Source organism: Prunus avium, chromosome 3, assembly GCF_965620075.1.
Source record: "Prunus avium chromosome 3, drPruAviu1.hap1.1, whole genome shotgun sequence".
Taxonomy (NCBI): Eukaryota; Viridiplantae; Streptophyta; class Magnoliopsida; order Rosales; family Rosaceae; genus Prunus; species Prunus avium.
Genome location: NC_142286.1, coordinates 29,871,382 through 29,883,521, shown reverse-complemented (window position 1 = coordinate 29,883,521; position 12,140 = coordinate 29,871,382). Strand labels below are relative to the sequence as shown.

Here is a 12,140-nt window from a genome sequence, read left to right as displayed (position 1 = left end):
AAAAAATTAGAAAAAATCGAGTATAGCCGCACGGTTGTATGTTCATTCATAGTTAGTAAAATACAAAACGAGAAAAATATGAATAAAATACATACGTGTTTTATTCGGCAAAATTTTGCAAATTACAACTTAAATGTCCGGCCACTATATTATTTTTTAATATAAATTATTTACATTTGTTAACATATTTTAAATAAGAATGAAATGCCAACAGGGTCTAACTCAATGGAAAATGATATTAACTTGCAGACTAGAGGTCTCAAGTTCGAATCCCCACGATATCATAATTGTGTGTGTGTGAGAAATCCCCCTCCCCTATATAGTTTAGACTATCGCTTGTACATAAAAAAAATGAAATGAAGGAAACTATAGTATTCAAATGACTCCTAGATATATTTCACCTTGCTATCCTAGTTATTTTCTACTTTTATTGTAAATTTAACATTGTTATCACGTTCAAATCATTTCTTTAAAATTTCTTCCTTCAAATGAAATTGTAATAAGATTTGAAACCAAAGAGTCGTTTAATTCTTTTATATATCTTTGCATCATACAATCCATGATAACTCTCTTTAATTACTACTTGACGATAGTTTTTGCTCACGTTCATGTGAATAACTATCTTTAACTCTTCTCATGCATATTCATAATAAAATAATCACACGCATGTTAGACGATTGTTTTTTTAACTTCATGTAATCACACACGACTCCATTTAATTTAAGTTAACACAGCGGCTACCAAGCATGGAAGCGTGGCAACCACGCAGAGAAGTGCAGCGGCATATATAATTGATGTGTTCGTTGTGTTGGGTTAGGTCATTTTTTACATAACATGTTGGGGTTGCATCAAGTTAATGCACAAAGTACATGTAATGATGAATGCTTTTGGAATTATTAAGGAAGGCTACTGTTTTTGGACCACAAAATAATCAAGTGTTCTAGTTCTACCCTGCCCTACCTGTCTCACATGCCTTGACTTGATTCATTCTTGCCTTTTGTTACCACCACCTTTAGGGTTTGCTTTACTTTTTCTTTTTTTCCCATTCGTCTCTCTTTTCTTCATACGGTAAATATAAATCAAATGTATGTATCAAGAGTGAATTCTCTTTTATTATCTCACATTAATTGATCACATAACGACGAATATATACGAGACATGATTGTAATCATGAAATGTGATATGTGACAAAACTACATTTGTCGTATTCAATAAATTTTTTTCAAAAAGTAGGTGTGCCCATCTTCTTTTCTCATAAGCATGCATTCTATTCTAATTAATTAAATTCATTTATTTACACCTAAGCATGCCTTTAATTACTATTTTCTTATCTTAATTTAGTTATTTTCTATATGTTTTTAATCATATCTCTAACATCCAAAGGGATTTTTTTATATACGTTAAGTAAAATTTTAATTTATGTACAAGAAAAACTGAAATTAAATATGTTATGAGATTCCAACGTAAAAGCACTTTTTTAAAAAGGAGAAAAGTTTCAAGAGAAAGAAAGGTAAGGTATATATGCTAATGCCCTTGAGATGTGTGGTCAGTTCATGAACAGCTAGAACGTTGTTTCTTCTCAAAAGAAAACCTCTGATAGCAAAAATCCTTTACTTGGCTTCAGCCCTTCGTCAACCTCTCACACAGGGCAAAGAACCCCTTATATACAGGGCACACATTCCTCACGCTTTCCCAACAACCCCACATATCTCAATCCAAATATTGCAGGAATTAATTTGTGAGAAGTCAGATAGCATTTCATCATCAGAAAGCATGGGTGTTCTTGCAGCCGTTGCTAAAAATTTGGATACATTAATCGGGTAATTAGCAGAAAACTCACCTAAACTTTTTTTTTAATTTTTTTTAATTTTTTTAAAATTTTTAATGTGTGGGTGCGTATTTTTCATATTTTATAACTGTATACTGATGTGATTTGTCTTCTGCAAAAAGCGCAAAAAGTCTTGTTTGAAGGGTGCTTTTCTCTTAAAATGTCAACTTCTATACACAGAATTTCATCTGTATATAGATGACATCTTGATTTGCTTTAGATTGCATATAAAACGTACATTGTCTGATGCATGAAATAAATAAAACGTACATTGCCTGATGCCACGTCATTGTTTAACGACTCCAATAACGGACTGGGTAACGACGTGATCAATTTGTAGTTTTTCAAGAGTTTAGGTATGCGCTTGAAATTTTAGAAGGTTTGAGTATTTGCTTGTAACGACTCCTAAAGTTGGAGTACTAATATGTAGTTTACCCCTTTTTTTAAAATACTCCTAGCTTGTTGCATATTAACATTAATGTTTTCATCACCATCTTATAACTTGCAAGATTGTTCATGTGGATATTTTGGAAATCTACCCAAAAAAAGGTTTGATCATAAGAACTGCAACTTATTAATTGATGATTCATTTTCGACCAAATAAATAATTAAATTGTCATCGTTTTTGAAGTCTTAAGAATGAACTGATCTTGAGAAATTTTTTTTTTCTTTTGTTCATATCTGCAGGCCAGGAGTGATGCTTCTTTATCCTTTGTAAGTAAATGACATCTCTCTCAAATAAGAGAAATTAAAAAGGGCAACAAAGCAAAGACCTGAGCTAACTAAAATATGTTTCTCCATTTGTGGATCATGAACAGGTATGCATCAATGCGAGCAATCGAGAGCCCTTCTGCACTAGACGATCAGCAGTGGCTAACGTATTGGGTTATATATTCCCTCATAACATTATTCGAGCTATCCTGCTGGAAAGTCTTGGCTTGGTAAGTCAAAATTTTAATTTTGTATGCATATATATATACATACATTCTAACATATTCAATATACTTGTAACTCAAAAGTGTGCATTTAACCTTACACCCGAGATCCTCCATCCCATAAATATCACTTGTCTAAAAAAGACATATTTAATGTATTATGTGTGTGTAGGATCCCAATATGGCCGTATATGAAGCTGCTGGTTTGCATGTGGTTGGTGTTGCCAATTTACAATGGGGCAGCCTATATTTATGAGAACATTGTGAGAAAATATGTGAAGCTTGGAGAGTATATGGTGAGCTCAAACAAGCCAGAGGGTCAGAAGAAGGTCCTCCAAATGATGAGCCTGGATGCAAGGAGGTCCGTCGAGCGTTTCATCGATCAACATGGTATTGATGCTTTCGAAAGAGTCGTCAAAGCCGTACGTATAAATTAATGTTAATCATGATCCATTAGTTAATATTTATGCATGCCTTCTATCTGGGATTAAATTGATTAGTGCGTGATCAAATTTTTCAGGCTGAAAAAGAAGCTAGGAAGTACTGAGGAGATGCTACAAAGACATCTGGTCGTCGTCTTTTTTATTTATTTATTTATTTAAAATATAATATGTAAATGTGAAAACTGATAGAAACAAAATGTTCTTCTGCTGCGATGGACATGCAGCAGAAACTAACAATTAATGTTGTTTTTTTTTCCTTGGGTCTGACAATGAAATTCAATGATATATATGTATGAATTAAATACAGCTTGTTCTTGATGCGCTGTGTTTTATGTCATGGAGGCCCACTTTTTCCGTTTCTTGTGATTAATCTTCTTTCTTTGGTATATATAATAACTTCTCTCGAGTTTTGGAGAATATGCTAATAAAAGCCAAAAGAAGGCCAAAAAAAACTGGCTATAAATTCCCTGCTAACAAAAGGATATTAGGATATTCAGACTTCAAAAAATTCATATGATGAAGAAAACAATAATCACTTCACTTTGTAGAATTCCAGAAACAGAATGATGTAGTCTGAAAAGAACTTGAATTGTAAGATAAGCATATACGCCACTATTGCAATGTCATATTTTACAGAAGCCATGTGGAGAATACATTGCTGAAGAAACAGATGTTAAAAATACAAAGTTTTTCGACAGTTATAATTGGATAAGAGTTTCGAGTTGTCACTGCAAGTGCAACGGCGCCGAATCATGTATGAACTATGCTGGTATTCACACATGAACATTTCTGTATCCTGGACTAAGTAGTGATCCTGTTGCATTCACACAAAAAATGCGATGCTTATAAGCGTGACAGATAATAAAAAAATAAGATGTTGGGGAAGGAAAATATTTTCAATCGAATAAGACTTACTTCTAAAACCTGTAAATCTTTGTTGATTTCTTCTGAGGTTCCGGTTCTCTACAACCATTAGGTACTGCAACAAAGGGGATAGTTGAATGGATTGGCCTGGAGATATCCTGATCCACATTTTGAGTGGGTTTTAGGATGTGTTTTGCCCCTGCACATAGTTTAATGGGACCAGATTTCACCATACCATCTACTTTAGAGGACTCAATTCCAAAGCTTCCAAATCCATCCTCTTGAATTTCATTTAGGCTGCAACCCAAATCACTTGGTTTCGTCCTACTCGAGTCCACGTCAAGTGCTCTCGAAGTAGACTCCATTTCACTGAAAAAGTTCCCTCTTGATGACCCTGCAACAGCACTCAACTTTTCTTGCATTTCTAAGTTGAACATGTTAGGAGGAATTGTTGAATCAACTGCTTTTACTGCAAGTCTCTTGGTTTTCTTGCAAGGATAAGGGTCTTTGATACCAAAATCTTTTGATTTCAATCTGTCTTTTACCTTGGTTCTGTTTCTGTAGCCCATATTGATGGCAGAAATTGCTTTTTGATTTCCTCCTGTATTGGCTGGAGCATGTGGAGGCAGAAATGTAGTTGCCGGACTAGGTGAACTCATAACTTGTGAATGATAGGTCATCAAATTGCAAGGATAAGAAAATTCAGATGAATGATGCATGAACGGCGCGGTGAAAATATCACTTCTGGGCATAATATGATGATGGTTTTTCCTACCCACATCTGGATAAGATTGAGAAGCTGTATTTGGTGGTTTTCCCTGTAGTGTTGCATGTAACAACCAAGGGGGCAGGCCCTTAGAGGAGCTCTGAAACCATGGTGATTGGACATTTTCTCTGCATTCCGGATTTAGGAAAGGAAAGCCAAATGCTGATTTTGTAAAATGAGGTGGGTTCTGCTTGTAATTGAGTTCAGCAGGTCTTAAAACCCCATGTCCACAGGTATTTTGTGGAGCAGAAAATACAGGTAGTTGAGAGCCAAACTGTAGAGATTCAGCTCCAGATATGAAGGCTTCCTGGAAGTTGGGTGCCCTATTAAACATTGCAGGTGAAGTGGGTAACTGAGCAAAATGGATCAAATTCGAACTTGGACTTCTGTTGGCGGTAAGGCTGCCACTTTGAAAATTTGAATTGCTTTGCCAGTTGTGATAAGGATGAGGAAATCTATACTCTGGGGCTTTCATCAGAAAATTTTGTAGAGAGGCGTGTTCACTGTGAATTTCTGAAGACTGTGCTACAGTTTCTTTCAACTTTCCTGATGCCGTGTCTGGAAGACAACTCTGCTGGAAATTCTTGTTCAAGGAAGAACTATGCAAGGCAGTACTTGAAGGACAATGCTCTGCTATAATCTCCTTATCTGTCCAAACTTTTCCATCCTCAAACCCTTGAATCTCTCTGCTACTTTTACCAATTGCAACATCTTTTCCCATTAACCGCATTGTTGGTTGATTCATATTCGATGATGTGTGACCTGAATTATCCTTGGGGATCATTCCCACTGTCTTTTGGTTCTGTACCTGGTCAAATTGTCTGCATCCACTGGTAGAGATATTCATGAGGTTCAGGCCTGAATCAAGCGGATGAAAAGAGTGGCCGCTTCTGCTGCTCTCAAAATCAAGCTGGTGTATATCTGCTCTTTGAGTGCTATCCAAGTAAGTAACACCTAACCTGTCTGGAAAATGTGAATTAAAATTCTCTTTAACATAATTCTGCATAGGAAACAAATTCAACTGATCACTTGGAAGTTCTCTCTCCACAAAATGCTTGTTGTATGCAGTCAAAGAATCTTCCATACTCGTTCTGTGGGTAAAGTTATGCGCTGGTAAGCTACTCGTACTCATCAACTGGGTAAAATTCTGCACAGGTAAGCTACTGGAGGACCCTGGTAAAGTATCCAACTTCCTCAGCTGGTTGAACCCACTTCTACCCGTTGGACTCAACTGGATTAGTTCACCGTGCGAATTGAGAGGCAAACCAATAAAATCCCCATCCACGCACCTTTCCCTAAAGGAACCTGCTCTTTGTTTCCACTCTGGAAAGGGATATGAGGCACCCATCAAGTTCATGGGAGGACATAATGATTGGCGGTGCAGACCATGATCACTAAATTTATCTATTTCAGATTGTGAAGGGAACGGAAGGCCACCCCTTGCAATCTCATTGAAAGTGAAACTAGATGAAAAAGGTTCAGGAAATGGTCCTGCATTTTCCCTTGAACTCATAGCAGCAACACCATGGATAGGATGTACAATATGATCAATCATCGTCCCACTGGAACCAAAAGCTCTGGAAACAGCAACTCCATGAGTATTTATGCGTGGTTCTTCTAGAGCAGATATCAATCTTGGAATGCCAGCATATGCAGGTTTATGTGAGGTGATCGGGTAGCCTTGACCGAACATACTTAAATTATTATCTTCAGTTGCAGCTCTACTTGCAGGTACAGATTTATCAGGCAAATGCTTTACTTTTTCCTGAATATGTGGCCTCAGAAAACTTGGTATATCAGCATGATCAGATATTTTAGGCAACTCCTTCCTTCCAATTATACTGCAGGCCTCAGTTCCATTATCTGTGCCAATGGAAACATGATTTTCTCTTCTGTCTACCTCCATGGGGGCTGCTTCTTTATTACTGTCAGCAGACTGGTCCTTCTCAGATGAACTAGCAAAGTTATCAGAAGATAAGTTGGCAACAGTATTATGTTGAAAGGAAGACAGTCCATTCTTCCTTGGGCCAAGTATGTGATTCTTGTCAGAAAACCTAACATGCCTTTCTGAGTGTTGAATACCACAAGGATTTGCTTGACTATCACCTTGCATGCTGCAAAATGCGGAGTTCTGACCACAAACATCATGATTCTTGAGAATACTGCGAACGGCAAAAATTTGCTTCTGATGCTTAGGAATCAATTTGGATGTTTGAACTATTTTTCTCTTCTTTGCAGATAAGTATTTCAGATTTGGCGTCCTTGCACGGACAGTTACACCATCCCAAATGTCCAGTGCAAGCTTCTTATTCAGCTTTTTGGCAAAAGTGACTGGATTTTGCAATTTGAGTTTGCAAGACTTCTCCTGATTCAGACAAGAAAGTCATTACACCATTTCATATAAATTCTTCAATCAAAACACATTATCTATATAAATCTTCATTCATAGATCATCCTTGCAAAAAATCATGCAAATTGAAAATCATTAAGGCATCTAATTGGGACTAACAAAATAGACCAACACGGTGCTTCAAGAAAAGACTATAATAACAACCATCTAATAGAGTGGTCAAATGGTCTCGGATTCAAGTGATTTTTTGCAGAGATGATCTTTGAGAGAATATCTAAAAACTAGACTATTCGGATCATTGAAATTCAATGTGTGGTGGGCCCCACAAGGACGACCCTCAAATAAGCTTTTATATATATATATATATATATATATATCAAGATTTATATGTTGTTGGACTCTTCAATTAAAAAAATTAAGTACTTTTAAGTATCGACTGTAGACAGGTAATTTCAGTCACTTAGATCGAGTCGACCCAATCACAAAACCATATATCCAGCAGTCTCAAAATTCAGCTGCAGTAAGGTGTCATCTGTCCAACTCCACCACAAAGGATTGTAAGCTGTCAGTGCATATTACCCTCTCTCTATCTGAGGATTTCCAAATAATCAATTTCATATAAAAGCTAGCAGCATCCTAGAGAATGCTCTCTTGTCCAAACCATCTGTCTCGCGATCCAAACATTCGCATTATGGACATATATATAGCTGGTTCAAGCAAGATAAACTGAGACTCATAATGTCCATCCTATCAATCAATGGCATCAAGTAGCTGTGAAAAACTTCATATGAAGATGGTTCCAGACCACTAGATCAAAGTAGCCATATTGCTGCTTCAAATTCAGAATTCCTATACAGTGAATTTTGCAGAAAGGAATCATAATCTCGAACTGCATATCATATTTATCTTAGAACAATTAGACCAATTCATCTTCTGGAGTGAAATATCATCCTTTGGTATCATCCTCTCGAACTACATATCAGGCCATGCCACAAAGATTAAGAAAGTGCACAACGAAGAAAGGGCTCCAAATACAAGGACAAACACCCATGCAACAAATCTCTTATTCTTACATAATTCCGAACTTTCAAGACCCCATATCCAGCCAACTAGCTAATATAAGCAGAATAAACTCCACTTAACAAGATCTTGTCCATGCGATAAAGATGTTTCACCGTTCGAGTCACAGTATTCTGATGACATGATGACAGAAGAATGCAAATCATCTACAACTTAAAATGATCAGTACACCCAGCATGCATCATATACATGCGCTTCCAAACGGTCAACCAATGGAGCAACATCCCAAAACAGTACTGCATAACATGCTGTGATGACTTTTTAATCTCTCTATATATAAAGTGATGTATATATTGAAATTTTGTGTTTCAGATGTTGAAGAAGTGGTGGACCCAGAAACTCCAAAATATGAAAGACAAAGACCAAGAAGATCATACAAAACAACAGTACTTCTTGCCTATTTCACCAAAGAAACGATGACAATTTTGTTTTGCATCTCCAGATGATCAGAAATCAACCCGTTTCCATTACAATCATATACATGTAAGACTTCGCAAAATTGCTTTCAAATTACCACACTTTTAAGCATAATAGCTAGAACCCATCAGTCATATAATCACAGAAGCCCACCACTTATGAATCTCAATCCAATCTCCCATCAATCTATATCAATGTCATTAATCAAACACCAGCTGCCATTGGATCAAAATCCGAGGGCACTTTGACCCCCAATTCCCAAATGATTATCTCCACAGTGGGGTAAAGACATCATCATTAGATTAGCCCAGGATACACTTTGCTAAACCGAGGACAAAAACTGATCTCCTAACCTATCTAAAACCCCTTTTTCTACTCAAATCAAACCCGTACTGTACAGCTGGGGCACCAACCATCCTTCTCCATAACCCAATGAAAATCCTCCCAAAAATAACAACCCATAAAATCTCCTGCATACTATTTTGTTTTCTAACATTTGTTCTCCTTTATTCTCAGAACCTCATTGCTGCTAAGTTGTTGAGACAAGGTACAATCACATATGTATTGCAGTGTGTTTCACTCAGCTTTTTCAGCAGTAATTTTATGCACAAAGTGTGAGGAAAAGAAAAAAAAAAGAGAACAAACAACCAAATGATAATATTGCAACTCAATTTATGATATGAATCATGAAAACATATATACGCATTAGTATTTTATGGTATAAAAATTGATCACATACCTTGTTTGCAATTAACCCATCATTCTTCTTCTTCTTATTCTTCTTATTCTTCTTATTCTTCATCATCATCTTCTTGTTGAACTTCTTCTTGTTTTCCTCCAACAACAACACCTTCTTCTTCTCCTTCTTCCTTTTCTTCACCTTCTTTGCCGTCAACCTTGTAACACTGAAACTACTATCACCACCACTCTCACCCAACAGCTCACAATCTTCATCATCACCATCTTCATCTTCTTCGTAATGATTTTGGATCTGAGGCGCCACGGCGAAAATCTCAGCAATAGATCTCTTCTTGGGTACTTTGGACTTGGCCTTCCTCATCTGCCTCCGCTCCTCCCTCGACGCCTGAGCAAGGCAACTGTCGATATGCGCATTCACGGCGTTGACAGTGGCCGATGAGAAATCTTTACAAACTGGACAAACCAACGACGACGATGTCTCAGACGATTTCTGGGTTTCCTGAGACTCGACCTCAGCCTCAAGCTCATCGGCAACGGCAGTGAATTCGATGTCGTTTCTGGGGATATCTGAGCTTTCTTTGTTAACAAGCGTTAACATCTGTTCTGGGTGGTGGTGGTGGGGATTAGTGGACGCTCTTAAGCGGTGGAGCTCGTGGGCCCACCACTTGAACTTGGTGATAGTGATCGGAGGAAGCAAGGCCTCGACTTGTTCCTTTTTCTTCTTCTTCTTATTCTCCTTCATATCTTCATCCTCTTCATCAGCATCATGATTGTCTGCAGCAGTGAAGGGACACGATTTGAACACGTCCACGGTTCTCATCTTTGCCGCGTACTCTCTGCAACAGATGAAATCAAAAGCAGCATATAAATTGTAAAGCAGAGAAAAACTCACTGAATCTGAGCTGAACAGTTAGCAGCAAAGCTTACCGGATGGAGAAGCCTTCAAACGCAACAGCCATGGTCGTTTTGGAAGAGATTATTATTCTTTGAAGAAGAAGAAGAGAAGGAAATGAGGATAAGGGTTGTAGCTAGGTAGAGAGAGAGAGAAGAGAATCAAAGAGCAAAGCTTTAGAGGAGGATAGAGAAAATGAGAGTGAAAGGAAGAGAGAGAGAGAGAGATAGAGAGGTGTTTGTGTTGTACTTTTTTCTTTTTTTTTCTTTCTTGTGTTAATTATTATTTTCTTTTTCCCGCTCGATGGAGGGAAGGACAGACAGACTGAAGACTGAAGAGAAGTACTGATGGGCTGAAGAGGTGGTGGTATTTGCTATAGCTTTCTTCTCTCTCCTTCTCTCTCTTTCTCTCTCTAACAACAAGAGCAGCAGCAGCACTTTCTTTGCTTTCTTCCCCCTTATTTATGACTGACAGCGACCTGTGAGACCCCTACGCAAAACGCTAAAGTGACCCAACACAACTACTCTCTCTCTCTCTCTCTCATCCCCACACCCTTACCTATTTTTCCCGTTCTTTTACATTTTTCTATCTTTTCCTTTTATATACTTATACGTAAGGAACAGTTTTGGTATTATTTTGTATATCTAATATAGTATCTGACATGACGATACGTGTATTGAATTCATTCATATTATAATACGTTCACAATAACGTAATACTATCGTAACACGATAATATTGTGACAAGAAAACATTTCAAAGTATCTTGTCAACATTACTTTTACATTTTGTACACATGTAAAGAATAATATTTTCTTTTCATTTGTATGGTGCAAGTTTGCATAATTTTTTGATGACACCGTGAATCGAAATTTCACTTGAGATCTCAACGATGTGCTATGTTATTTTATGTTATCAATTCAATATGCATCTATATGATATATCAGAAGAAGAAGAAAAAATTAAAACGCTCTTCACCGCTTGAACTACAAAGAAGGCATACAACTCATTTTCATTGAAGTATGTGGGCAGTATGAGAAAAGTATTTCTAAAAAAGGATCATAATCAAACCATCACTTTATTATATCATTTAAACTATATCTAAAAAGTTCGTGTACAAAACAACACCCATATTCGATTATTCTTGTAGCCATAAGCAGCAAGGATTCTGCTATGCCTATGCATTCAAAAGCAACCCCCAACACAACACAACACAACAACATCGCGTGAACATACGCACTTGATTTTTTTATTATTATTATTATTCCCAAAATAAAATTCAATGTAATTGAATTTGCGCTCTCTACACCCTAGGGCACCTACATACCTCATATATAAGTTCTATAAATTAATAAGTATGTGTATGTATGTATACAGTTATTCTCTTATCTGGATGTCTGCACATTATTATCGTACAGATGCCAATGTAAATAAGCGGAGAGGAATAATACAACATATATAACATCCGCACGATAATAACGTTTAGATATCCGCATATGAGAATTTCTTCTATATCTCATACATATATACATATCTATGTGCGAGACATGGACCACCACAATTATCTACGTACAGTTTGGAGTAATTTTTAAACTCGCAGTGCGTAGTTAGAAGTGAAATAAGTTTCATTGGTTGTGTTGTGGTGGACCTTTTAGATTTAGACCTTGTGGTGAAGCGCAGGCCCTACTCATGAATTAACATCACCCTTCTCTCTCCCCCCATGTATGGACCACATTTGCAAACAAATTTATTTAAGTCTACCTACATCAAATGGTAGCTGGTCCCCTGTACTTAAATTGTTTGTGACTTTTATAAGCTATTTACCAAGACAAAATAATTATAGATGATAGATTCTCATTAGTTTCAA

General features: G+C 36.9%; 2 protein-coding genes across 2 annotated transcripts; one reads left to right on the top strand and one right to left on the bottom strand.

Moving 5' to 3' along the window:
• The first annotated feature begins 1,572 nt into the window (after nt 1–1,572).
• On the top strand, nt 1,573–3,481 carry HVA22F (HVA22-like protein F). Its single transcript, XM_021944486.2, has 5 exons — nt 1,573–1,820; nt 2,516–2,542; nt 2,647–2,769; nt 2,936–3,185; nt 3,284–3,481. Exons 1-5 carry the CDS (start codon nt 1,774–1,776, stop codon nt 3,308–3,310), a joined length of 474 nt encoding a protein of 157 aa, XP_021800178.1. The 5' UTR covers nt 1,573–1,773; the 3' UTR covers nt 3,311–3,481.
• A 242-nt stretch (nt 3,482–3,723) lies between these two features.
• LOC110744490 (uncharacterized) lies at nt 3,724–10,677 on the bottom strand. The gene is made up of 4 exons (XM_021944479.2): nt 10,310–10,677; nt 9,423–10,218; nt 4,122–7,201; nt 3,724–4,020 (listed from the first exon to the last, which is right to left on the bottom strand). The coding sequence occupies exons 1-3, from the start codon at nt 10,339–10,341 to the stop codon at nt 4,124–4,126; spliced, it is 3,906 nt and encodes a 1,301-aa protein (XP_021800171.1). The 5' UTR covers nt 10,342–10,677; the 3' UTR covers nt 3,724–4,020; nt 4,122–4,123.
• Between the last annotated feature and the right edge of the window lie 1,463 nt (nt 10,678–12,140).

Coding starts and splice junctions, on each gene's coding strand:
- HVA22F (XM_021944486.2), top strand. CDS start 1,774: ATGGGTGTTCTTGCAGCCGTTGCTAAAAATTTGGATACATTAATCGG. Junction 1,821..2,515: donor AATTTGGATACATTAATCGG/GTAATTAGCAGA, acceptor TCATATCTGCAG/GCCAGGAGTGATGCTTCTTT. Junction 3,186..3,283: donor TCGAAAGAGTCGTCAAAGCC/GTACGTATAAAT, acceptor CAAATTTTTCAG/GCTGAAAAAGAAGCTAGGAA.
- LOC110744490 (XM_021944479.2), bottom strand. CDS start 10,341: ATGGCTGTTGCGTTTGAAGGCTTCTCCATCCG. Junction 10,219..10,309: donor TTTGAAGGCTTCTCCATCCG/GTAAGCTTTGCT, acceptor CATCTGTTGCAG/AGAGTACGCGGCAAAGATGA. Junction 7,202..9,422: donor ATGGGTTAATTGCAAACAAG/GTATGTGATCAA, acceptor TGTCTGAATCAG/GAGAAGTCTTGCAAACTCAA.